At 43.9% G+C, this 25,844-nt stretch overlaps 1 protein-coding gene across 2 annotated transcripts; it reads right to left on the bottom strand.

Annotated features, from left to right (window-relative positions):
• LOC115316573 (TBC1 domain family member 19) lies at nucleotides 1-24,789 on the bottom strand. 2 transcript variants are annotated; one of them, XM_029975968.4, is made up of 17 exons: nucleotides 24,590-24,783; nucleotides 16,966-17,038; nucleotides 15,693-15,796; nucleotides 14,683-14,757; nucleotides 12,819-12,882; nucleotides 7,948-8,056; nucleotides 7,371-7,422; nucleotides 7,173-7,257; nucleotides 4,706-4,818; nucleotides 4,552-4,626; nucleotides 4,347-4,409; nucleotides 3,139-3,271; nucleotides 2,235-2,344; nucleotides 1,232-1,323; nucleotides 578-693; nucleotides 208-278; nucleotides 18-130 (listed from the first exon to the last, which is right to left on the bottom strand). In XM_029975968.4, the coding sequence occupies exons 1-17, from the start codon at nucleotides 24,671-24,673 to the stop codon at nucleotides 56-58; spliced, it is 1,494 nt and encodes a 497-aa protein (XP_029831828.3). In that variant the 5' UTR covers nucleotides 24,674-24,783; the 3' UTR covers nucleotides 18-55. The 2 variants fall into 2 exon arrangements, with proteins under 2 accessions (XP_040358259.2, XP_029831828.3); XM_040502325.2 differs by lacking the exon at nucleotides 4,347-4,409 and having other exon boundaries at nucleotides 1-130; nucleotides 24,590-24,789.
• Nucleotides 24,790-25,844: the final 1,055 nt, after the last annotated feature.

Below are 25,844 nucleotides of genomic sequence, written 5' to 3'. Positions count from 1 at the left end.
TGCTTATACGTGTCAGGGTCAGTTTAATGGTCTGAAATAACTAATAAAGTGGTTGTCATAGCCTCAATGGATTTAGAAAATGCTCTAGAGCAGGCACAATCTCGATGAAGTTCATTTTGCAGAAAATGTCCTGCAAATAAAAGGACGGCGCGTTACCACTAGAACATTCCAAGGACCCGTATTTTGTTGAAAAATGATTCTTCTCACCTCAAGGCAGGATTGATCTTTCATATTCAAAATTTCTTCTTTCTTTGAACACACCAAACTGGCTGCGAGTACTGCAAAAAGTCAAGCAAATAAATGAGAACATACAACACAAGTATACATAAAAAAAATTTACTCGCTACTTATTGTTTAATAATTTGACCTCTAATTAATAAAGGTTTCAATGGACACTTCTGCAGTAGTAGGGTTTTTGTTCTAAGGATCTGAATTACATTGAGATACAAAGTGTTATGTGTTAATTTAACGTGTCTAAGACGAAAGCGCATGTACAGTATAACTTTTATTCTTTGTGAAACTTGCAAACATTCGAAGGGGTACGTAAGTAAGTTACCAAAAGTTTAAACCGACACACCTGGCAGTATGTAGAGGGAATCGTAGGCCAGAATTCTGTCCCAGAGCTTGAGAACTTCTTTAACGGGAAGACGCTGGCAGAAGCAGTGCATGAGCATTTGGAAGACTGTCGGCAGTCTATAAACCGGGGATAGACACACAAAACGGTAAAAATTGCTATCGCAGAAATTAAGCGCTATGTTAATGCCTTTCAAATATATATATATAAAAAAGAATGAGAATAGGTGGTTGTATTTTTACAGAACATGTCCAGATGAAGTGACAAATGAAATACATGGTATTCTTTCGATCATCCGTGATGCCGTGGAGCACATCAGTTTATGCAGAGTTATCAATAATTCACTCATCTTGATAGGACTAGCATTTTATGAAACAGTAAACAATGAAAAATCTTCGCACGCACATCAGGCTGTTCACGAGAATCTCCATTTACAATTTTTCTCAAGACTGACGCGATAGCTTTGCAAATTCCGTTCCCGTTCCGTTCTTTGCTAATTCCGTTCCCCCGTTTCTGTTCTTTGCAAATTCACATTCTCAGACATCATTATATTCGAATGACGTTGATCGTTGCAGAACGGGAAATACGTAATCCTAGTTTTAGGTGCAGATATATTGTGTCAAGGGTGCTTAATAAAATAAATGTAAATCTACGTACAAGTTTATATTTTTCGATCGTAGAGTGGGCAGGAGCTCTGGCTCTTTGCACTGAAGAAGCCTCTCGAAGGTCACTGCTAAAGACACAATTCCCTGTGATAAAGAAACGAAAATGATTACATGCCTTTCGTGACAACTTTTGGTTCTGTTCGCTCTTACTACAAACACGTCTACACACGATTAACGTGAAACTCGCTAGGTCAAAGACAATTGGCGAAAGTCAAAGAAGACATCCGTGCAGTGATTTCTAGTACTAAGAAAACATTTATTTTGTTTAAAAGAAGACGCCCTTTCAAAACTCCTCCTTAAAACCAACCGCTGATAAAATATACAGTATTGGCCATTTCCACCACATGTTTTCGAACGTACTTCCACGGCTTCGCATTTAGACCGCCAGGCGCTGTTAATATCTAATTCGCTCGAGAAGGCTTGCGAGAGTATAGTCAGAACAGTCAATTGGCAAACTTCGGCACGGACTTTTTTTTTTGCGTCTTTTTTTTTGACAAAAACGTGTTTAAACGTTAGGTGTGTACTTTAGGTATTCGTGCACTTCGGCTGGCCGTGGGCCTATTACTTGGTTCAATACGTGTTTAGCTGCGTTTGGAGTTTTGTGCTCGACAGTCTCTTCTTTCCCTTGCTCCAATGTTACTATGTCAGTAATAAACCAGATCGCGTGCACTATCCTTTTAGTTTCAGTAAAGCACTACACTTCTGATACCAGAGAAGTATGATTTAGACTGTCATGCTCGTCATTAAGAATGCTGCAGTTAGGAGTTGCAACTATCGCCAGGTCTTGGCGTTCTCTTTTGAAGATCTGCTGGCGAACCTATGTTCACAGAGCACATATATCAGGCCCCTAGGCTATACTGAGGGATAAGTTACGACGACGATCGCGATGACTTTGATGACATGGTGAGAATGGTGATGGTTTCGGTGATGAGAGTGGTGAGGAAGGTGGTAGTGACGAGTATGATGGTGATGTCGGAGCGTCTCGAGGTTTCTACCTGCGGATTAGAGGATACGGTGGTGAGCTTGTGGAAGTAACGGCAGTACATTTCCCTGAAGACTGCGTACATCTGGGCGACGTCTTCGTATAGGAAGCACAATGGAGCCACTGGAACAAAGAAATTCGCAAAACAGACGGCGGAAGCGTTTTCTCTGAGGCACGCAGCGCATTTTTCAGACAAAGGGACAAATCACTTCATATTACGCTTCACCTTGCGATGGTGAAAGCTACTGAAGCCAATCCAATGCAGTGGGAGAATCACTTGACCTTTGAGAGGGGCGCAGTTGCAGGAATTGGCTACTAAAGTCTGTCACGGTTCATCATAAGGTAAGACGGAGTATAGTTGATCGGTGCTTTGTAAGAACAATTCAATTGTACATAAAACATATCTGCCTTACATTTCGATGTCAGAGCTAAAAATCAAAGCCTTTAACTTTAACTGACGCTACAGGTGCCCTTACTGCGTCTAAATGATTCTTTGACATTTAGTTCCATTTACTAAAGTAAAACACACACACACATACATACTTTCAGCAAAGAGTTAATGCGCAACTGATCTCGTGGCATGCATTACTAAAAACCCGGAGACACAAGAAAAAAAAGGGGAGTCATATTCAGTAATTATGCGCTTTTAACAGGCTCTGGCTCATGTTAAAAAAAGCAAAAGCAGCGCGTCTGGGACAAGGGCAAAAGACTAAGATAACACAAGACAAGCGCTGACTATCAACTACTGTCTTTCCTTTGGCTTTCCAACCTAAAGAACAAGCTAAGAAGAATTGAACAGGGCAATGCCCGTGAACACACACTGCACCATAGTTGCTGCCGAACAAACACACGTTTCGTGCTTCCAAAAGAGTTCCAGCGAGAGTACTGCTCGTAGAACACAAGCTAGAGGTACTCACCAAACAAGGAAATACCATAAAATGGAATAACTCCGCACGGTAGGTGAGGTACTTTGCAGTCGCCACTTTCTTTGGGCTTGTTCCCTCGTAATCTCTTGGCAACTTGCGTGTCACGAATAAATGCCAACATTATCTGAGAGGAGATAATGAAACCATAAGAGTTGGCGATAAGCAGAATCTTTTAGCAGACGTCTCAATTTCATCTCATGGCCGTTTCACAAATTATGGTACACATATTAAAAGCTCTAAAGTTTCATTTCTACTCACGTATTACTCATACGTTTGACTTTCGTTTTACTTTACGTATTACTTATACGCTTGAAGTTTATTTTGAGTTGTCGCTGCTGTAGCTGTTCAGGCTACTCTAGAGTGATTGCTGACCGCCATAACTAATCTATAACATTTAATAAATTTCCACATATTTGACGAATTGTTATAGCACCTTGTTAACTAAAAAAAAAAAAAGAAAGGAAAAAAAAAAAGCCGAGTCGGGAACTGTCTGGTTGAAGTAACAGGTCAGGCCTTTCCTAACGACTGCGTGAGTTGAGTAATTTCTGCCCCTTGATGCAGCCATGCCTCGTTTATATGGACGCAGTTAATATAAATAATTCGCTATACAGACAGAAGTTTCGGGGACGAACTGGGTAACTACATGCATTTCGTTTCTTTATTATGGACAACTTACTTTATGAACGATTGTTTGGGGAAACGGAAATGTCCACATTATTGAGACATTAATGTAGAGCTATTAACTTATCAGTGGAAAATGCCTTTGAAGCGCATGTCGCACTATAGTGAGACACAAGTTAAGAATCCGTCGGAAGCTCCTCCCACATCCTCTTTACCGCCAGCCACGCTTCCTCCGCGATGCTCAAAAAGTCCGCCACCAAGGCGCACGCCGCGCTGACATCACCAAACTTGTCGTGGCTACCGCATTTCCTGATTGGTCTGCGGAGCAATTTGATGTCGTGGCTGTTACGTGCTGGTAGTTATTTGGCGTATTCTTAACTTGTGCCAGGCTACAGTTACATTACATAAAATTTTAGATGCCTCGCATAGTGTCAGGACCATTATTTTACACACCCATATAATCATGCCATGCAATGCAGTTATGTGCCCATGCCAACTCGTGGCCCCTCAAGTATCAAAGCCACCAGACCGAATTAGCATTCCTACTCACTACTCTAGCTTCAAGTTGGAACCCTTGCCTGGTAGAAAGTGTCGTCGAAGACAAAGTACTCTACGTCATTCATGGCAGTTAGGCGAACGTCCTACAATGGACAGAGATCAGGTGCGATGTCACTGTTATGCTCGTAGCGGGAGTTGAAACTATACTCCTAGCATTAAAATGTTTGTCAATACATTCATGCACTCAGATTCCCGCCCACAGAATCTGGAAGAAAGAAATCATACCTTTAAGACCAGCTGGTCCACCAAAAACTCGTATTGTACAATTTTCCCTTTCAAATACTCGAATTCAACGTCGCTCTGTAAAATATGTACAATTAATTGCTCTATAGATCGTACTCCTCGACACACTTTTCAATACTCTACCTATGTTGCTCACCCGTTCGGCTGAAGAAACACCGAGGACTTTCAACCAGAAGACTTTCCTCATGGATTGAGGACAACCCCGTTTTAAGAACTCCCTCGCTGCGAGAACGTCGTTGGTGTCATAAACTGCAAAAAAAGTTTGGGTTGTGTGTCATCAACATATACCTATATAAACATTCAGGCCAGAACGTTATCCCCTAGCAATCCCTGCTTCGTCTTTATGACTTTGGCGAAGACGTAAGTCTCAGAGTCAGCAGTGATCGAGAAGGCAGAAATTCAAATCGTGGAGTAGTTGTTTCTGGACGCGACGAAAGCAAACGATCTTTCTCTTTGATCAAACAAGGATGGGCATTTTGCTATTCTTTTCAACAAAGCAATAAAAATATCTTAACACTTGACGAAGATAGTGAACAGGTGATACGTTAAAAAAAGAGATATAGTTAAGATAAAGATATATGCGAATTAGTAAAAATATTGACGTTTTCAACTCTAAAACATATTTTTATGAAAGTTTGACAAAAATTAAACAAAACAGAATTATACTCGTTAGTCTGAAGCTTCGAAAAATATAGGGACATTTCAGTTTCCCGGTGTACCTTACCTCTGCTTAAATGTACCAGTATTGAGAAACACGTAGTCTACCTCAGCTTTGATATAGTTAACCTATTTGTCAGGTGGCAATTTTATTGGTGATCGTACTCTCATAGGGCCATCGCTCTGGCATTAAACGAATAATTTGTAGAAAAGAAACATATACTTGTCTTGGTGCCTGTAGTAGATACTCTTTGCTATTTCGTTCGTAGAAACGGATATGTGAAGTCGAATAGAATACCTTTAAAAACACGGACATCTTTAGCAGGTGCGGATTTAGGGGAGAGGGGGCGAGGGGAGGGGGGGGCGACCGCCCCCCCCCCTCTTAAGCCTTTCAAGGTCAACTTTCTTTTAATGAAAAAATTGATATACGTTAGCCAAGAGGTCATTTTTTGATGACAGCAAATATTGCGTCAGCAAAATAGAAATGGGCTACGTTTCGGCCGTGACGTCATATCTCAAAAAACTATACCCCCCCCCCCCCCCCCCTTCTCCCAAGCCTGACCCATAAATCCGCCCCTGTGCTTTAGCGGTGGAATATCAGTCTCATTTGAAATAAACCAACAATGCTAGTGGGAAGTACGTGTTAGTGTTACAAAAACGGCTGGTTTGCAGGATACACCATAATAATTAACCAATGGGAGCTTGGCGCGTTTAGACAAATGCCCGTGCATCGAAACACCTTTGTAGCGAAAAACCCTCGTGCGGAAAACTCCTTTCATCCAAAGTTCTTTATACTGGAAAGCCCGCACTTGATTGCGTCGCCGACGAAAGTCACAGTGGGAACACTTGGCGGTAGATGGCGCCGCCAGCCTGAGCCTTGTTAGAGGTCAAGTTGGCGAAGATGCCCAGCTGCTACCGGCGTTCAATTCAGATGCAGAAAATTGCGCGGTTGCGCGTTGCTTCCTAAACTGCTCTTCAAAAAGCTGGACGCGAAACCGCCTGTTAGGCTTCCCGTTCGATTCGACTATCAAGCGTCCATAGCGCGTCTTTGATGGCTTACTTTGCGCCATTGATCCGTTTAGACCTGAGATAGTACAGCGGGAGCTACTCGCTCGCCCGACCAACCAACCGTTTCCCGTTCACCGCTCTTTTGGGGACGGGTGACCGACTGTGTTAATAGGGAGTTTTCGTAGACCGCGTTGCCCCCTCCGCTAAGCCTTCCGCAACGAAGAAGTTGCTACTGCGCCTGCGCGCCCATAGCCTTGACTGTGGAGTTCCCGCTATCGTAGCGGGTTGCGGAGGGCCTTGCGGGACGGCGAAAACGATCTACGAAAACTCCCTAATAACGTATCGCAGTTCGGAGCGCTCGGAGTGAAAGCTAGCGCTGCAGAGCCCAACTGTCCTGGATCTAATCCCCACCCCTGCCCGTTTCGATTTGGATGAGCATCGTAGCGGCTTGCGGTCGTGTATTACATCTGCGTGGCGCACGTTGAAGATCCCAGGCTAGCGGTTGTACTGCACTGGCTAAGTTTCTCATCTACAGCGGAGATACGAGACGCCCATTGGCGCTGACTAGCCACCCGCTGTCTAAACATTCACATAGCACAATCACTCCGCTGTTTGGGCGTGGGTATGAGCGGGAGCGTGATCTCGTGGCGAAAAGTGGTCGTATTACTGGACCAAAGAGCACGTTACTTACACTGTACTAGTTTAGGGGTGAACAGGGTACAGGGAGAAAGAAGTTTACAATCTACATATACCAAAGAGATGTGGCACCGAAGAACGGTCGTATCAAAGGACAGTTGTATTGTGGTGTAGTGTGCCTGAAAATATGACCGCTTAGCATCTTCTGGAAGATGAACATAAGATATATTTTTGCATCCTGGGATTCGCTATTTGAGGCCGTCTTCCTTAAACTACACATAGGAGATGACACTTATACTTACTGAGTTGTGCGAATGCTTCGTACTCCTCGCTGTCCACGTCTAAGGAATCCGGGATCTCGAACATCGGCACCTTCAAAATTTCTCTCTAGAAAAAAAAAAAAAAAAAAAAAAAAAAGTGCAAGGAGGTTAATCATTGCTGCTATAACCACTGCAGCGTATTTGATTACAACTTCAGCTAGACGAGGGCTGACGACAAACCAGTTCGGTTATGTCCTTTGTCCTGAGCGATACTGCGGCCTGAGTCCAGATGCTGTTGAAAAGAAAGTTTTACAAATTTTAATACTAAGTATGGGCGTTAACACGTATGATGTGAAGAATGGTTCGAATGGGACAATGAAACAATTGTACTCTTATAAATACGGACGATACCCTGTTTCATAAAATCTCAGCAAGACTTCGTGGGCTTCTGTCTCAGCAGGGAGGGGAGGAAGAGGTGGTCAGGGTTGAGCTGAAGCGATCAACTACAGTCGAATTCCTTACACATGTCTGTACAGCGGGTGATTATTTTGCTTTGAACTATGGTGACTTGTATCTTCGCTTCACTGTGATTACTTAGGGGTCACTACTGTGTGTAATAACTGCAATAATTACGCATATTATAGACGCCTCATTCTATTGTTCCGACAGACTTAAAATGTACACGTTTGATCAAATGATACGTGAATGGAAAAGAGCAACCCTTTGCTTTACGCAGATTCGAACGTGTCCGAGTGACTCGCTAGTTTGGTTTTCTCCTTAAGACGTTTCCAATGCAACCTAAAGCGTATGTCTTTACCTAGAGCTTTCCGCGTCGTCGTCTGTTATTTTATCACTGGGGGTCGTCGTAGAGAGCAGGTAATCCAGCAAGTCCTGAGGTGAGTACATGGGTCGAATGGCCAGCAGCTCTGCAGGTGGACGAAGAACAGAACGAAAGGCCAAAGAAGTAAGTTTGTAACAAAGATCACTGACAGCCGAAGCAAAGCAGAAAACGGACGGTTCCGAGCGTCTGTTTATTGCTCCATAACCAATGCGGAACGCGAAAGTAACCAATCAGAACGCCGAAAAGCGAATCAGAAAACAGGAAACGGGAACACGTTAACGCTTCTTGTATACACCTTTTCCACAAGGGCGCAGCCATCTTGAATCGTGTCATTTCTGGTATGCGTTAAAACGTCGTTTTGATTTCTCACGCCGTTGGAAGGCGTTCACGAAAAATGCGCGATTGTCACACATTCTTGTTTCGCCTCAACTATATTCTTTCGCATAGTTCAGGTTGAATTGCTTTATTATTTTTTTTCGTCCCGCATACCAGATACGAAACCCACGTGACTGAGAAGGACAGGAAACAGAAAACGTAGGCTCGCAGTGACTATTCGGAGAGCAAGTCGTCTGCTTCTCTGTGCGCAGGGGTTGAAGTGACGTCGGAACGACGCCGAGTTGTGATTGGTTTTGATTAGAATACTAGTGGGTAGACTTCAGTGCCAAATGTCTGGAGGTCTACCCACCATTTCTTTTTTCAATCAGCCAATAAGAGCTCTGCGTTCTGACACCATCGCAACCCCCGTACAAAAAGCAGACGAACTTGCGCTCCGCGTACCGTTCCGTACCTTTATTAAACTGTGCTGCGAAGGATTACATTTACAAAAAGCAACACTGGGACTAGAAAGACGACATGACTAGGGGTGTCGCGAACCGGCCGCGGTTCGAGTTCGACCAGGGTCGACTTTTTCGAACTTTTAGTGAAAAGTTCGGCGACTCTTTGATTGAGGTTCGACTCGTTTGCTGGCCAGTTTGCTTCGGATTACATGGTTATGGCTAAAAGATGAGTCAAGGGCAGCGCTGATTGGTTCGTTCAGTTAATTCAGTACACAAAATTACGTTATTACCCTCTTCAGTGATAAGAATTGATTTCTTTTAATTGCAACTGTTCATAAAATAAAATAATCCATTGCATACAAAAAAAAAAAAAAAAATTCTCGAAACCTAGACATGCTTGTATCAAGGTCTGGCCACAGTGTCCACAAAGTCGAACCGGTCGAATCTGGTGAAAAGTTCGACGGTTCGTCGAACCGGTTCGACCCAATCGAACCCCGAAAGTTCGACCTAAAAATCCGGTTCGACAAAAGTTCGCGACGCCCCTAGACATGACACACACACACACAAGTAAACGCATCCCATTGGAAAGGATGGATGGATGGATGAATCCGGCTGAGCCCTCTGGATCGGGCGGTAGCGTACGCCACCTAGCCATTTTGTTTTACCATTTAAGCTTAGAATATTTAAATGTGAAAACGATATTCACTCCGCACTGCAAAGAAAGTGAGGCTATAAAACCCCCTTGCCATCAGTTAATAATAAAACGCATCGTTTTCTCTCGATTTCTGCCACCATTCACTTAATCTTTGCTTGGTAATCTCTACTGTCTTGAAATCCACTCTTCCTTCGCTGCCTGTAAAACCCAATGATTTTATTAAATCTATGTTGTCTTCGGTAGGCATAGGGTGAAGCCCTTTACAGCAGAGTATCAAGTGCTCAGCCGTCTCGTCCTCTCCATAAGCAGTGCACACTGTATCTATTTCCTGGTACTTCGCTCTGTATGTTCTGGTTCGCAGAACACCCGTCCTCGCCTCAAACAGCAATGAGCTTCCCCTAGAATTCTCATAAATGCTTTCTTTGGCAATAACTGTTTTGTTTAATCTATAGCTTTCCAGAGCCGTCTTTGTCTGCATTCCCTCTAGCCACCGATCTCTTTCTGTGGCCTTAACTTTCTTCTTAACTGAGACTTGCTCTTCCGTATCTTCGCTATAGCCCAAAAACTTTCCTCTTAGTTTCCTAGTGCGCTGTCTCCACTTTGTGTCTACACTCCTCATGTATAAATAGCTGAAAACCTTTCGTGCCCACTGCTCCCCATCCATTTGCCTCAACCGATCCTCAAATTCTATCTTGCTCACCACTTCCCTGCTCTCAAATGACGCCCATCCCATGTCTCCTTGTACTCCCTGGTTTGGCGTTTTGCAATGTGCCCCCAAAGCCAGCCTACCTACTCCGCGCTGTTTTATTTCTAGTCTCGCATGCACTTCGGATTTCATGCATAGCACTGCGTTTCCAAAAGTCAAGCCAGGCACCATGACCCCTTTCCAAATCTCTCTCACCACCTCATAACTGTTGTAATTCCAAAGTGCTCTATTTTTCATTACAGCTGCATTTCTGTTGCCCTTACCTATTATATACTTTTCATGCTCTCTGAGGTATTCTGCACCATCACATATCCATACATTGGAGATCGAGGAGTGGCGCTCCCTAGCGGCCACCTCGGGAACTAACGTTGTGTGGCAAACAAACCCTTCCACTGCAGCCATTAGTGCATTCGCTGCCATAGAAGACGACGACGCAAGACTCGTGAAAGATATGTAACACTATTATTTTCTTCTAAACGCATCTTGATAAAAGTGACCTAGCTCCTCTTGCGTTCAATATTATCGAAGTCCTCTTGGAAGGTGAAACAAGCGCATGCATGGTAATGACAGATTCAGAGGCGGGGTCCGAATATCTTGACTCCCCTTTTCAATTCTGTATGTGAAAACATTTAGGGCGGAGAAACGGGGGGGGGGGGGGGGGGGGGGGGGAGGCGGTTCTTGAACATATGATACGCTCAAACCAGACTCTTCGGATCCAGTTCCTATAGCTGGTGTGTAGGTGTTTGTGGTCGTAATATATAATTTATATATTTATTTATTCCTCCACTAATATACCTCGAATACCCGTTTCGGGGTATTACAGGAGGGAGGGTTGAGAATATGATTTGACACTTCTATGAAATCATAACAAAAACAGCAAAACCAAAGCATGGTACGAGCATACAATAGAGACGAGCGTAGGTTTACAGTTTCTAAAACAATTGTAAACCTAATTGATATGGTTAAGGAAGGCACTGAGCATCTCATTAAATTTTGCGGTGTTAGTTCCCGTCACAGTCTTGTTTGGCAAACAAATTTCACTCGGAAATTGCCAACAGTGATGTAAAATAAAAAAAAAAAAAAGAACGAAGACGAAGCACGAATGAATTTAATTTTACGCATATAGTCAACCCTTGCAGAAACTCGGTCGGGGCCTGTTTTGAGACATTGAGACATTTTTGGTATCGTTGCAATAAGGAGACAGATGATCCCTATTAGTATAGTCAGGAAAAGTTTAAGAAACACGGGGTGTGGTCATGCTAATTGACACATTCATTGACATTCTTATCGGCCAGTGCCGCCATCTGAATTACTAATGACCGTTAATTAGACCCTGGGAACTCGCCGCACCTTGCCTTTCTTATGTTGTGGGCGACCGTTAAGTAAAACCAATATTCCATCTTCGTCAGTAGCACCAAAAGAAGCACGAGTAGGGTATAGAGATACTAAAAGCACCGTGACAAAAAAAAAAAAAAAGACCGATTCGGTGTAACATATCAAACATTTCATCAGACATGCACAAAAACATGTCAATAAAAAAAATTGCCCTGCAATTGTGTTCCTACATAAAATGATCTTGGTTTAGCGATATAGTTCGTTGCAATTCAAGAAGGTAGGGCGAGGGTAAGAATGACTGGGGAGGAGGAAGCAGACGGAACGCTGGAGAGAGGAGGTTTCTCCCTCTCATCTGCAGTGTTCCGTCTGCTTCCTCCTCCCTGGTCCGTCTTACCATCGCCCTACATTCTTGAATTGCAACTTCAAGAAGAAAATAACTTCGAGGTCACGTGAAACTTCGTGTCACGTGACCTTGAAGTTATGTGACACCAGTTTTCCCTCTAAATTTAGCGGGGAAACTGAACTGGCGTTGAGGTCACGTGACGTCAATTTTTCCGCTAAATGTAGGGGGGGAATCTTCATTTCTGTATAGGTCACATGACACGAAGTGAGGTCGCGGGCTACAGCTTCAGGAAATCCGGAGCAGTTAGCCAAAAGAACGTTTCCCGTTAAAAGCAGATACACAAAATTCCTACTTGTCTGTCTGCGTTGCGGTACGTCCAAAACAAAATTTCTGAATCATAATTTAAGTTTCCACAACAAGAAACGTGCCCCGCAAGCAAACTCCACAAAGCGAATGAAAGACACATGTATATATATATATATATATATATATAACCAAACCACGAGTGAAGCCTTTTATTTTTTTATTTTTTTTTAGGTTTGGGGCACAGAAACAATAGGCAAAGGGGGGGGGGGGGAGGGTTTAGGGGGGGGGGGGGCGGGTACATAATTTTGTAAATTTAGTATTCCGTCCGTGACACCGACCTGATCAGGCTAATGTACGATCGGTCATCGGCAGCGAACGGCGATCTGCGTTAATAATAGGATCTGCCACCTCCCTTCATACACGCCGGCAGCGGGCGTGTTTGAACGGTGCCGACGAGTAGCGGTTAAAAAAAAAGGAAAAACATGACGAACTTCTCTGCCCTGTCACCGTAGAATATGACGAACTAATGATTTTCGCGAAAAACGAGACAATCACACGAAGGGGAAGGAAAGTGTTTTCCGCAAAAAAAACAATACCGAAAAAAAAAAAAAAAAAAAACATGTTGTGCGTTTTATATTTTTTTTATTTGTGTTTCTCTCGATTTTCGATTTATCACTTTCAATCGGAGGTTAGAGACAAAAACATTTTCGAGCGGGAAACACTTACCAATTTCTTCTTGGCCTAGGTCAAACCATCGATCTTCGATGAGATTCTGTTCACCTACAGTTCTCTAAAAATATATAAAAAAAGAGCCGCATAAGAATTCAAAAGGCGTTCAAAATTAATGTTCAATGTTTTTTTAACGCAAAACTGCCATTTACTTTCTCTGCAGTAAGTACGTAAAAAAAAAAGGCAGAACAATGCAAAGTGCGGTGTACAAATTCAAATAAAAGTTCGGTCGCACGAATATGAACAAGATTCCCATACCTAAACCCAAAACAAATAATAAAAAAAAGAAAAAGAAAGAAATGGAAGCTGTTTGATGAAGTCTTTCATTCTTTACGTCATTGTTTGGTTGAAGTCATTCAACTTGCCAGTGGCTTTACGCTTTCATTAACAACAATGCTGTGTTTACCTTCCACGTCTTTTCATAATGAAGGTACTAGGTGCCAGGGACAATACGTTAGTAATAACTAGAAAGTCAGATGGTCATGTAGGTTTTCGGAGTTTGATTTACTCTTCACCAAATTATCAACATTCGGCGTACAGAGAGCAACAGATTTAGCACAAACACGTGATTGTCAGTTTTTCCGTTCTTTTGTTACAACGGCGAAAACTGCTGGTATGGTAGAATGATGGATACTGCTCATCCACTGCAACAAACCAAACTCACCGCATTAAAAAAAAAAAAAAAAAAAAAAAAAAAAACAAGGGGGGGGGGGGGGCGGGTGGTGGATTTCGTGCTTTTTTAAACTGTGTCACGCAGTGAATGTTAAGGTGTCATGAAACAACATCGGGTTGTAATACACGCCTTTGCAGAGGCGTTCTGACCCTAGTCTAGCCCAAGTATGCTCGCACAAGCCGCCATTGATTCAGAAGCTTCTTTGTTGCGGTGAAATTGCGAGGACAAAGGCTCATTCAACACTGCCCCATTTTCTGACGTTAAGTTACGTTACGTATAAGTCACCGAAACATTCCTGTCTCGAATGTCGCGTGTCGTGCTTTCTCCTTGAACTGGTAGCCTCGCTTAATATGAAGCATAGAGGTCCCGGTGACTTCAACGTAATATTCCGTAACGTAACTTAACGTAAGAAAACGGACCAGCGTGAATGAGCCTTAAAAGTGGACTACTTCTTGTAGTCTTGCCTTCGCAAAGTTTGATGACGTAATTGTGGGAGCGAAACCACGACAGTCGAGCGCGCCTCATGAATTGGACGCGAGAGCTACGTGAGAACTCGACTTCGGCTCGTCACAATCAGTGCCTCGGCGGATACTTGGGCAGTGGTTCATGTTCAGCCACTGCGGTGATGAGAATAGCTGAACTCTAACAATGCCTGGAGCTCGGCACGCGTTTTCTACTTTGGAAATTCCAGTGCGTGGCTATGAATGGAGGCATAGGATAGGCACCAGGCCACGTGGCCGCTTGTTCTGGCTCCGAATTGAGGGGATGAACGATGTTCATATTTCTCGAACTTTTTTGGCGACTGCCATTGCTTAGAAAGAAAAACTAAGGCAAGTTTATTAACATTAGGGAGTGATTCTAAGTAGTATTTAGCCAAAACTAGAAAACTCGTTTTTTTTCGCTGCTTTCAGGTCACTAGTTGCGATGAAACAAAATTAGTCTAAAACCATAAAAAATAAGCTCCTCGTTAAAAAATGAAATCTTCATTGACAAACAATAAAAATAGCTTCTTTAAACCGAAAAATATTTGTGAAAATTTTTATTGCTCTTCATTTACTCACTTACTAACACGAATGGTTTTACGCCGGTAAAATGCCCATAAACATATTGCATAGTGTGGGGCCACTCTTGCACTCAACTGCCACTAAGGACAAGAAAGATGATTTGAGATGATAAGAATCAAAATACCTTGCGGCAGAGAGGAAGTCCGAGCTCTTTTGCCGTGCTCTTCAGGCTTCTCACGAGGTTAGTTTGCCACCTTAGCTACCGGAATAGACAAACCAGAGCGTAAGCGTTAAAATGAAATTTCGCAGCATATTTAATCCCGATGCGACAAACAGCATCTATTTACACTATCAACAATACGCGTTCTTAGAGGACAGTTGCAACCCACAAAGAATTAGTATAGGCCTCAACGTCCGCCGTACCTGTCTTCAGCATTTTTTTTAAAGAGGGCACAGGACTTTTGAGGGACGGTACGTCTAGACTTGTCCCTTGTTCAGCATTCCCAAATCCAGTGACTCTTCAAATTTATTTTAAATTGCTATTTTTCTTCTCGTTTGTGCACGACCAGACCGATGAAAGGTAGTCCAGTAGATCGCATCACACACCGTTACGAAAGGAGCCAAGCGGCACACGATGGATGGTCCAAAGAACCATGGGGAGATTGAAGCATGTTTTCGTAACTTTCAATATTCATATAATAGCACAGGAACAAGGACAATGCTGATTGTTGGGTGAGTTGGCGCATGATAGCGCTCGAAGACGCTATCATGCAAGCGTCAAAAGCAGGACGGTGGTGTCCAGTTCTTCCCATTTTGTCCTTGTCTTCAAGCTCTACCCTACCAGCCTCAAATAGAAATAAACGCAATACACTACGGCAAGAACCTGGTGAGTATGAACGCCTGAGTGTTGAATGTGGTTACTCAATCATAGTGACCGTGGTTAAGATAAGTTTCAAAGCTACGAACATAATTCTTTTCTGTTCTGAAGTGTATCGACACTGTGCGAGCACAATAAACGACGAACGCGCGCTTACAGGTTTGCTGGCCCGAGCGCTAGCTTGACAGATATTTGTTAGAAAGCTAGATTGATTGTATCCGCAACAACAAAGTCCACGCTTTGCACAAACTAAACTTTCAAATCATATTGTACTCTCCAGAGGTTGCACTGCTTCAACTGCGAAGCAAGGGACCCACCTGGGCTTCTTCGAGGAAAGGAACTTCGTCCGATCCCAGTTCCGACTTTTCAATCTCTTGGCACAGGCGGTGATAGATAGCGTTCTGGAGGGACTGATGATACCCTACAAAAAATAAACCAAAACTGTTGTCAAAACTGTGACGAATTCACAGCATCCTTTTAACATAGCAAGACATAAAAGGAACGAAAAAAAAAAAATAAAGAAAAGAAAGCTCGTTACTTGCATTCGCGGTTGTGAAGTCAACCCTCTTACCATAACGCGGCTTATTGATTGGTCACAACCGTGACGCGTCACCTTGGCATTCAAACGGATATGGCTACCCAATCACAGATGTCTTCCCTCAATGGGGTACGCTACCGCAGCATTTCTGTAGCCACGACTTAAGAGTAAAACAATGGCATTACAATCTTATTTAAAGATAGCAATTTATAGTTAATAGCAACAATACATCATGACGTCGACAAATTGCGCTTTAGTCAAAGCGTGTCTTCTGCTCTGTCATTCACGATACTTATGTAGAACGCACTGATGGCCCTTGGAACATGCTAGGCGTGAAAGTAGACACAGATGTTTGGCTATGCCAGCATATTCCTATTAAAAAAGAAAGAAAAAAAGGTCATATGGGTTTTCTAATATAGGGCAGAAGAAAGGAAATTTTTTATTCTTGTATGGATAAGAAAGGGGGGGGGGGGGGGCGCACTGACAGCCTATACTTTGTCTCATCCTACGGTGGACTAAAGGCCAAAGCCACGGGCCGCCAGGTCCAAACCCATTCCACGCTATACTGACACGTCTATTTTTGATTAGGGGTGGACGAATAATGCTCGAAATCCAAAAGTGCCGCTTCACTTCTATAGCTTCGACGCTGCAAAGAGCCTATATGTGGTGGCTTCCTTTGCGATGTAAAATTGTTGAATCACTCAGTGCTCTTCGACTCGGGCCACTGTCCACCCATCCCCTGATCAGTGATCCGAAACTCGGGATCCGATACGTGGATCGAAGCGAAATACCGCACAATTTCTGAGGGGCTCGTGATTGGGTCTGGCGGTCCGTAGCATTTGCCTTTAGTCCATCATAGGGTGAGACGAAGTAAGAACTACAAGGCGAGATAAGTCCCGAGCATCCGATTATCGCTCTAAAGCCAATCATATTGCTGCTGCCGAAAGATCGAATTATGAAGGAGGAAGAGGGAACATAACGAACCACACCATGCGTTTCTTTGCAAAGCTGTACGTGACGTGCGGAAATACAGCTGACTACGTAATTAATACCTGAGGTCTGCAACTTCTCCTCCAACAGCTCCAGAAGCGAGCCGTCTGCTTCTGGTGTTTCAGTTATAAACCGCTGGAAAAAAAGAACAAACAAACAAATCACATTTAAAGGCCGACCTGCAGAATCGCCTTCTGCCGGGCAGAAAACCGGTTCCCAGTTTCCTTTTCCCCCTTCCCTCCCGCACTCTTCTCCCCCATTTCCACACACACTCTAAAAAAAGTTTGTGCGTCTACTTTCACGCACAACACTCGGAGAGCCAACCACCGCAACTTACGAAGGCAGCTCAGCGAATGACGACGCCGAAACGTATGTTTAGACCAAAAACGCAATCTGAGTTGTGACATTAAGCAATGCAGAACGTCACGCTTGCATTGATTAATGTCACAACTCAGACTGCGTTTTTTTGGTGTAAACATATGTTTCGGCATTGTGATTCGCTCAGCTGCCTCCGTAAGTTGTGCAGATTGGCTCTCCGAGTGTTGTGCGGGAAAGTAGACGCACGGGCTTTTTTTTTTAGAGTGCAGGAGCGGGTCTCAGATACTCTTCGCCGGAAAGAGGAGGGTTTCTCTCTTTCTGGAATGGAAAGAAGGGATTGAGAGAGCGTTTCCTCCTTTCTGACTGCTCGTCGGTCAACGAGCATGTTCTAGAGGTCGGGCATTTAAGAGAGACACCCTACCGTTTCTCATCCTGTCACTGACTACAGTTGTCTTCACGGCCGTAGGCTAAGGGACTTAAAGGGTAGGCTAGATGCACGAGTACAACAAAACCTATATCAAAGTATTTTAGTTGAGCTTATTGACTTTGCTATGCACCGATCGTATTCAAGGCGCGAACAGAAAGTCAACCCAAGGCTCCTCGAAGCACAAATAATGTACTACAGTTTCTGACAGCAAACGCAGGTCGCGGCCAGTTTCGAGCACCTTATTATCACTCGGCAACCAATGAGATTGCTACATTAGCCCATAGAAATAGACCGATTGCAAAAATAAAAAAAAAAGAGCTCCATCTAATGTACTTATGATCAATGATCAAATTCCTGCCATATTGGGGGATGTTCCCGTACCGAGAGTTTCGCCCAAGAGTCAGTTGGTCTTGGTAGAGCGGGAGTCCCAGATCTAAAATATGATCACGTGATGCGAGTCCAGTACGAACCCTTCGCGCAACGCCTTCGATAAAGACCTTTCACTAACCTGGACAACCCAGTTTACTGCTCGAGTGACGAATCCTGCGACCTCGTTGCCGCCAATTCCTTTTCTTTTGTTTTCTTTGAATCAAAAATTAAACAGGAACCCACTGAGTGCAGGCATACATTGTCCCGTTAAATGCAGGTGAGCCTCGTTCAGAACTAGAAGGTGTAGAACCCCTCGACCAATATCGCGGCGTCGAACCCATACAAAAATGGTCTATGGTCGGCTATAGAAAATCCTTTGTATGGCCGGCTATAGAAAATTGGCCCAATTTGCTATAACCGCTTCTATGGCTGTCTATAGCTTTTCCTATGGTCTACCCTATGGTTGTCTATAGCTTTTTCAATAGAAATTTGGCTATCGAATTTTGTATGGTTTAATCTATGGGTCTCTTTAGAAAAGATGCTATAGCCGCCTATGGCTTTTCTTTTGGTTCCTTTGGCCGTCTATAGCTTCTTGTAAGGTCTTCTATAGAGATCTCTATGGCTTACTTTATGGTTCGCTTTAGACACCGTGCTATAGCTGCCTATGGCTTTTCTTTTGGTTCCTTTGGCCGTCTATAGCTTCTTGTAAGGTCTTCTATAGAGATCTCTATGGCTTACTTTATGGTTCGCTTTAGACACCGTGCTATAGCTGCCTATGGCTTTTCTTTTGGTTCCTTTGGCCGTCTATAGCTTCTTGTAAGGTCTTCTATAGAGATCTCTATGGCTTACTTTATGGTTCGCTTTAGACACCGTGCTATAGCTGCCTATGGATTTTCTTTTGGTTCCTTTGGCCGTCTATAGCTTCTTGTAAGGTCTTCTATAGAGATCTCTATGGCTTACTTTATGGTTCGCTTTAGACACCGTGCTATAGCTGCCTATGGCTTTTCTTTTGGTTCCTTTGGCCGTCTATAGCTTCTTGTAAGGTCTTCTATAGAGATCTCTATGGCTTACTTTATGGTTCGCTTTAGACACCGTGCTATAGCTGCCTATGGCTTTTCTTTTGGTTCCTTTGGCCGTCTATAGCTTCTTGTAAGGTCTTCTATAGAGATCTCTATGGCTTACTTTATGGTTCGCTTTAGACACCGTGCTATAGCTGCCTATGGCTTTTCTTTTGGTTCCTTTGGCCGTCTATAGCTTCTTGTAAGGTCTTCTATAGAGATCTCTATGGCTTATTTTATGGTTCGCTTTAGACACCGTGCTATAGCTGCCTATGGCTTTTCTTTTGGTTCCTTTGGCCGTCTATAGCTTCTTGTAAGGTCTTCTATAGAGATCTCTATGGCTTACTTTATGGTTCGCTTTAGACACCGTGCTATAGCTGCCGATGGCTTTTCCTGTGCTTTCTTTAGCCGCCTATTACTCTTTGTATGGTTTGCTATAGCTAATTCTATAGTTCGTCCTATGGTTCCTTCTACCCATCGTGCTACGGCCGCCTATAGCTTCTTGTATGGTCTGCTATAGAGATCTCTATGGCTTACCTTATGGATCTTTTTAGACACCGTGCTATAGCTGCTTATGGCTTTTCCTATAGTTTTTTTAGCCGCCTATGGCTCTTTGCATGGTCCGCTATAGCTCATTCTATAGCTCGTCTTATGAGTCTCTTTGCCATCGTGCCAAAGCTGCCTGTAGTTTTTCTTTTTACCGCAATCGTATGAAATGTGAAACAAATCATTTGTTGTCACTGGACATCTTTAAAAAAAAAACTTGTGAGACGTGCCGAACTTCATAGCCCCATTTAAAACAAATAGCTAACATTTCAACAAAACAACAACAAAAAACAAATGCACTCACTCAGGTGTTTGCAAAAGCACAGGTAAACAGACACAAGGTATTGTTTTCAAATCTCCTAGAAGTTTATTACACACAGCCCATTCTGTAGACAAGCACACATTAAGCAATCTCTACTATGTGAAGAGGTACTACTGAGCTGTTATACAACTGAGAATATTGCAAAGCAAACAAGAACCAAAGGCAATTCCTGGGTAGTGTCTAGTCCCCCGGCAGCCGGCCGAATTCTCCCCCCCCCCCTTCCCCCCGAAATTCTAATGCCAGTCGCCACTCATTGGCGCTGCAATCAGTTTATCAAAAGACGTTTTATCGAGATCGTTTCATCAACACGTGACGTTTATAAACAACTCAAAATATGTTTTTTTTTTTTTAATAATTTGCCAAGAAGTGGCGTGAACAGGTGGGCTGAGTCGGTGAGCACGCGCTTCAGGAATACAGGCGCGACGAAATGTCCCTGCAGCGTGCAATTCGCGTAACGAGTGCCGACTAAACGTGTGTCCATGAAACGTCTTTCCACGCAAAGGTGTCCATGAAACGTCTTTTCACAAAACGCTCGGAGAATAAGAATGTCAGTATTCTAACTACAATTTTCACATGATTTCAGAGAGCTAATGGCAGGCGACTGCGTTAGAATTACGGGGAAATTATTCTCCCAGCTGTCAGAAGATAGGCACTGCCAGGAGATAGACACTACAGAACGGTCAATTGTCGCCTAGTAGGTTGCAGCGCACTTACGTTCAAAATACCGGACTTGAAAGATGTAATCCGAAATATACGTCGACACGGGCACTGCAGACCAACCACTCAAACACAAAACCGAGAATGACGGGATCCATGAAGATTCACCACGATGTAGCACAAGCTGTCATTTGCCGAACCGAACACTGAAAGCATCACAAGAATGTCTTGGGCTTCTTTGAAGAAATCGCTTGTTGCCGACATACGGGTAGGACTTTTCGATCGGGATACCTTTTACCATAGAAGCGAAATCCACAGCAGCCCCGCGGGCCGCACGACACGCGAAACTAGGTCCGCAAGCAGCCTCATTCCGGGATTGGCAGTGGCTAATGCGTCATCCGTCAAACCACGTGATCACGCTCCTTCCGTTACATGCGCACAGAGAGCGGAGTGAAGCGATAAAAAGTCTACGGTTGATTGGTCCGCCGAGTCCGCACCTTCTACAATGCTTTTAGCTTAGGGAAAAAGAGAAAACAGAAAAATTGAAAAGCGGAGCTTCTTCAAGGCCAGAACGGGGGTGCGATCACAAAGACTAATCCTCAGGGGCATACCAACAATGAACACAGCGAGAGAATGTGTCACTTATATCCTGTTGACAGTTCGAGCCAAGGTTGATAGTGCAGTGGATGCTATGTGTGGCCTTGGGCTTAAGGCAGGTGCCGTGTCCAGCGTTATCACCAGCTTCGAGACAGTTGTCACGGGACCCTAACCGGAGACGTGATTGGCCTCAAACACGCATAGCGCCTACTCTGCTGTCACTACCGAGTGAACAGGACAGCTCCATGAAGGCCCCCCCAGCTTTTGGACTTTTTTCTAAAGCTGCACTTCCCAGAAGTGACCCAAAACGAGGGAGGTTTGAAGATATCATATTTTACGCCTTGTAGCCCACATTATAATTTAAAATGAATAATTAATGGCGAATACTTTTTTTTTTTAGCAGGATGTCCACAACCAAACAAATAAATAAATAAATAAATAAATAAATATATATATATATATATATATATATATATATATAATGTCTTTTTTTTTACCAAGCACTTTTGAATTATGTGTACACTGTTAGGTTCGCATTTTTAAACTTAAATTTTGGGAATCTTCGCATCGTTGTGGAATCTATGATTGCGTGGTTTAAGAAATTTGTGTAATACGTTTTTCATCCGTGAGTTCAGTCTATATCACTGCCATCAATTACAATCTCTGAGCACCATGATGAAACGTGGTGGGGATGTGTGCTCCAAGAAGCTCTAATGACTTTAATGTCTCATAATTTAAAGAAAAAGAAGAGAAATTAGCCACAGCGCTTGCTGATTTGTTGAATTCGCAGAACAGAGAGATAATAGGACGCACCTAGGGTAGCGCGTGCCTAATGATATTAATTTTTTTTCGGCTGTTATTTGTGTATATTTCGCCGTTCTCGACATGGGCGTTGACGGAGATTGCACCGCTGCTCACGCCCCTGCCGGGGTAAGCTTTTTTGTTGTCACGACACTCTATCGCGCTATAGACGCGTCGATTTAACGCTCATGAAGTCTCGAGAGAACTGTCAATTGTTTAGTCAGAGCAACGACGCAGCAATAGCGCAGTGAGAGACGACTGCGCCTCACTCTGATAAAATGTGAGCGTGGGACTCTCGAGCAGCGTTAACTTGCTGATGATGCAGGGCGCTGCTTTGTCGTTGAGAATCTTTGTCCTGCGAACGCCGGCGAAAACGTTCCAGTGCTGGGCGTACCCAAGGCAGCAGCGCCTGTCAGCGACCGCCCGGAGCCTACTGGCAGTCTGCGAGCGCCGACGATTTATCGTCGCGACTTCAATGGGAGCATTTTATGAACTCCTGCGGCGAACATGAAACACCGCGAACATGAACTTCCGCGAACATAATCCCCGCGACGGCGAACCGCCGGGGCTCGCAGACGGAGGGTTCCGATGCTGTGCGAACGGTTGTTGGAGGACACTGCGTAGGGTATACGCCGGGCGCTGGAACGGCTTCGAAGCCATTCGATGGGCAAAGGATTCGCGACGACGAAGTAGTGTCTTGCATCTTCAGTAAGCTAACAGGGCTCGAGAGTCCCAAGCTTACATTTCCACAGAGCGAGCGCGGCCGGCCAGATCGAGGCGCAGTCAGCACTCGCGTCGCGATTGCTACGTCGTTGCTCTACCTACACCGATGACATGTGCACCGGCATTCGAAACCGCCCTCTCGAGACTTTATACGAGTCCAATGGACGGCTTTATAGCGCGATAAACCGTCGTGACAAGAGTAAAGCTCACCTCTGTAGTGGCGTAAGCAGCGTTCTTGACGCCGCGTCGAGAACGACGAAATATACTCAAAAAACATTAAATATATTTAACACAGCAGGCAGAAAGAAATAAAAACATGGCAGGTACATGGACAAAGTAGAAGCCGCGCTATGAAATACATATACTTACAAAATACACTGGAAACGACAGATAATTAGAGCTAAAAAACGGAAGATTGAGATGACGTCAACGCCGAAATAAGGCAATGTGCAGGGAAAGCAGCCGGCAAAACTGCAATAGTCCTATAGGCAGCTAAGGAAGCTTTTCTGATCGCGGACGTATAGCCGCGGCGACGTACGCCCCGTTAATTTGGCTGAAAAAAATTCTCGCCCCGATCGAGCGCATGAATGACTCTCTTCCACTTTCGTACATCTGCAGTAAAAAAAAAAAAAAAAAAAAAAAAAAAATGGTCGCGGACCTATAGTTTACGCAAACCATTGAGCCGACTAAAAAAATTGGATGGTCGCGAGTCTATAGCTCGGGAAACATACATCCCTCTATAGCCGGCTAAAGCACATTGTAAGGTCGGAGGCTATAGCTTTGGTGACATAGAACACTATTGAGACGGCTAAAGAAAATTCAATGGTCGCGATTCTATAGATTTAGGGAAATACACCACTCTATAGTCGGCTAAAGCACGTTGAATGGTCGGAGGCCTATAGCTTAGGTGACATAAAACACTATAGAGACGGCTAAAGAAAGTTCGATGGTCGCGAGTCTATAGGTATAGGGACATACACCACTCTATAGCCGGCTAAAGAACATTGAAAGGTCAGAGGCCTATAGCTTCGGTGACATAAAATGCTATAGAGTCGGCTAAAGAAAATTCAATGGTCGCGACTCTATAGATTTAGGGACATACACCACTCTATAGCCGGCTAAAGCACATTCAATAGTCGCGAATCTATAGCATCAAGGACATACATATGTCTATAGCTTGCTAAAGAATATTGAATAGTCGCGAGTCTATAGCTGCGTAGTCATAAATTATTCTATAGCCAGGTATAGAAATCGGAATGGTCGAGATTCTAAAGCTTTGAAGACATACATTTTTTTATAGGTGGCTATAGCGTGTTTTATGGTTTCTTATGGCTGACCATAGAGGGCCATAGAAGGTGATAGCTCACCATAGGATTTTCCATAGACGTCCATAGACCATTTTTGTATGGGAATGGCACGATGATGATGATAGCTTGCACAAATTTCGCACGCGACCTATTCCAAAGAACGAAGCACCGTTTCACTTGCTTTCCGTCCCGCAGCCGACGGTTTATAATCCGACGGGGTCCAGCAAGGATCAGCTAAAGTACATCGCCACGGCGATTTCGGCCTTTCCCGCGTTTACTATTCCCGGCCAAACCATTCACGCATAGCAAAAGTGACACCTGATTAATTTAACCGATGAAATCAAGCGCGCAAGGACGACAACTATATTCGCTTTCACAAGTCAGAGCTGAATCAAAGGTTTGAAAAACAACAACCACAACGAGCGACGTAACACGCATTAAAAGCGCCATGTCACGCCACATTCGCTGCACTTGGATGAGAAGGGATCGCACGACCCTGCAGTTCTTGGTGCTGCTTGACACACTCCATTGGAACGGATCAACGAAAAGCCGGGCTCTCACCTTGAGATGCGAAAGCACCTGGTGTCCGATGTCGGAGTGCTGAATGGACGCGGTCACCCGCTCCGCCAGCGGCGTCGATCCCATGCCACCCGCGGTCCGAACTTCACTGGACCCGGGGTTTGCTCAACTACCGCGCGGCCCGACTGGAGCGCCGCCGGTGGAGAGGAGGCCGTCGCTCACCACTCTCTCCCATAAGGTCGCTGTTTCGACGCCGTCCCATTAGGAGAAAATAGAGAAAGGAGGATAAATAGTGAAAAAATTAAAAAAAAAGTTAAAGAAATCAAGCAAACGTACGCAAGTTGGTGAATTAACTCTATAATAATAAACCCTAGACTGGAGAGAAAAAAAAGACAACCACGCGCACTGTTTTAAAACACAGCTACTCATTTTATTTCACATCGTTCCATTTATATGATCGTTCAGGATGTTCCTAGCTATTTTTTTGCCAGGAGGTTTGGTAACCTTCGGGGGGAAGGGTAATGGACAACTGCATAAATATGACGATGTGAAACAAAAAAGCCGAGTAGCCGTGTTTTGAGAGAGGGGTGGGCCAGCGAAGAGGTCTGTTTTTGGTGGCATAGAAAATACTGTCAACAAATAAATCTGCGCAACGTTTCGGCCGTAACGTCAAATCTCAACAGACTCCCTCGCGCCCGCCTGAACCATAAACCCGCTTTTGCAAGTTTGAGACGATCTGTCTGGTTGTCGATTTGTTTTTCTTTTTTTCAATTGTGCCCAGTCTGGGGGTTTTCATTATGGAGAAAAAGAGTTGGCCGTAGCCTTTCCCTTGTTTACGTATCGCAAAATCAAATGATATTTTTCGCAGTTTATTAGTTTTTTTTTTTTTTACTTTAGAATGCATTTCGGTAATCTGTTTCTCAAACAAACGCAAACAAAGAAAAAAATGACGATGATTATTGGTGAAAAATATTACGAATAACCAAGAGTTCAACTCTAAAAGGGAGGGTTCCAACAAAAGCAGTCCTAGCTGGAATTCTTTTTTTTAAACAATGGGTGTTTTTTGGATTTAGCCGATTTCGTATTTTTGGCACCAAGTGTTGCTTACCCGTGCTCTTCGGTTACAACCGATCTTTGTATTTTGCGACATCGACAGATGTTTATCGGGAAGTCTAGGGGTAGGGCCTAAATCTACAGGTCGGTCCACGGACGTTGGGTTCTGTAAATATTTAACCCCGTGCAAAACAAGTAGGGTGCCTACATGTCTGTCTGTCTCAGGGTGAAGACATCCATTGTT

Source organism: Ixodes scapularis, unplaced genomic scaffold, assembly GCF_016920785.2.
Source record: "Ixodes scapularis isolate PalLabHiFi unplaced genomic scaffold, ASM1692078v2 PGA_scaffold13__105_contigs__length_92229423, whole genome shotgun sequence".
NCBI lineage: Eukaryota > Metazoa > Arthropoda > Arachnida > Ixodida > Ixodidae > Ixodes > Ixodes scapularis.
The sequence above is the reverse complement of the archived record's forward strand: the minus strand, read 5'-3'. Positions and strand labels throughout refer to the sequence as shown.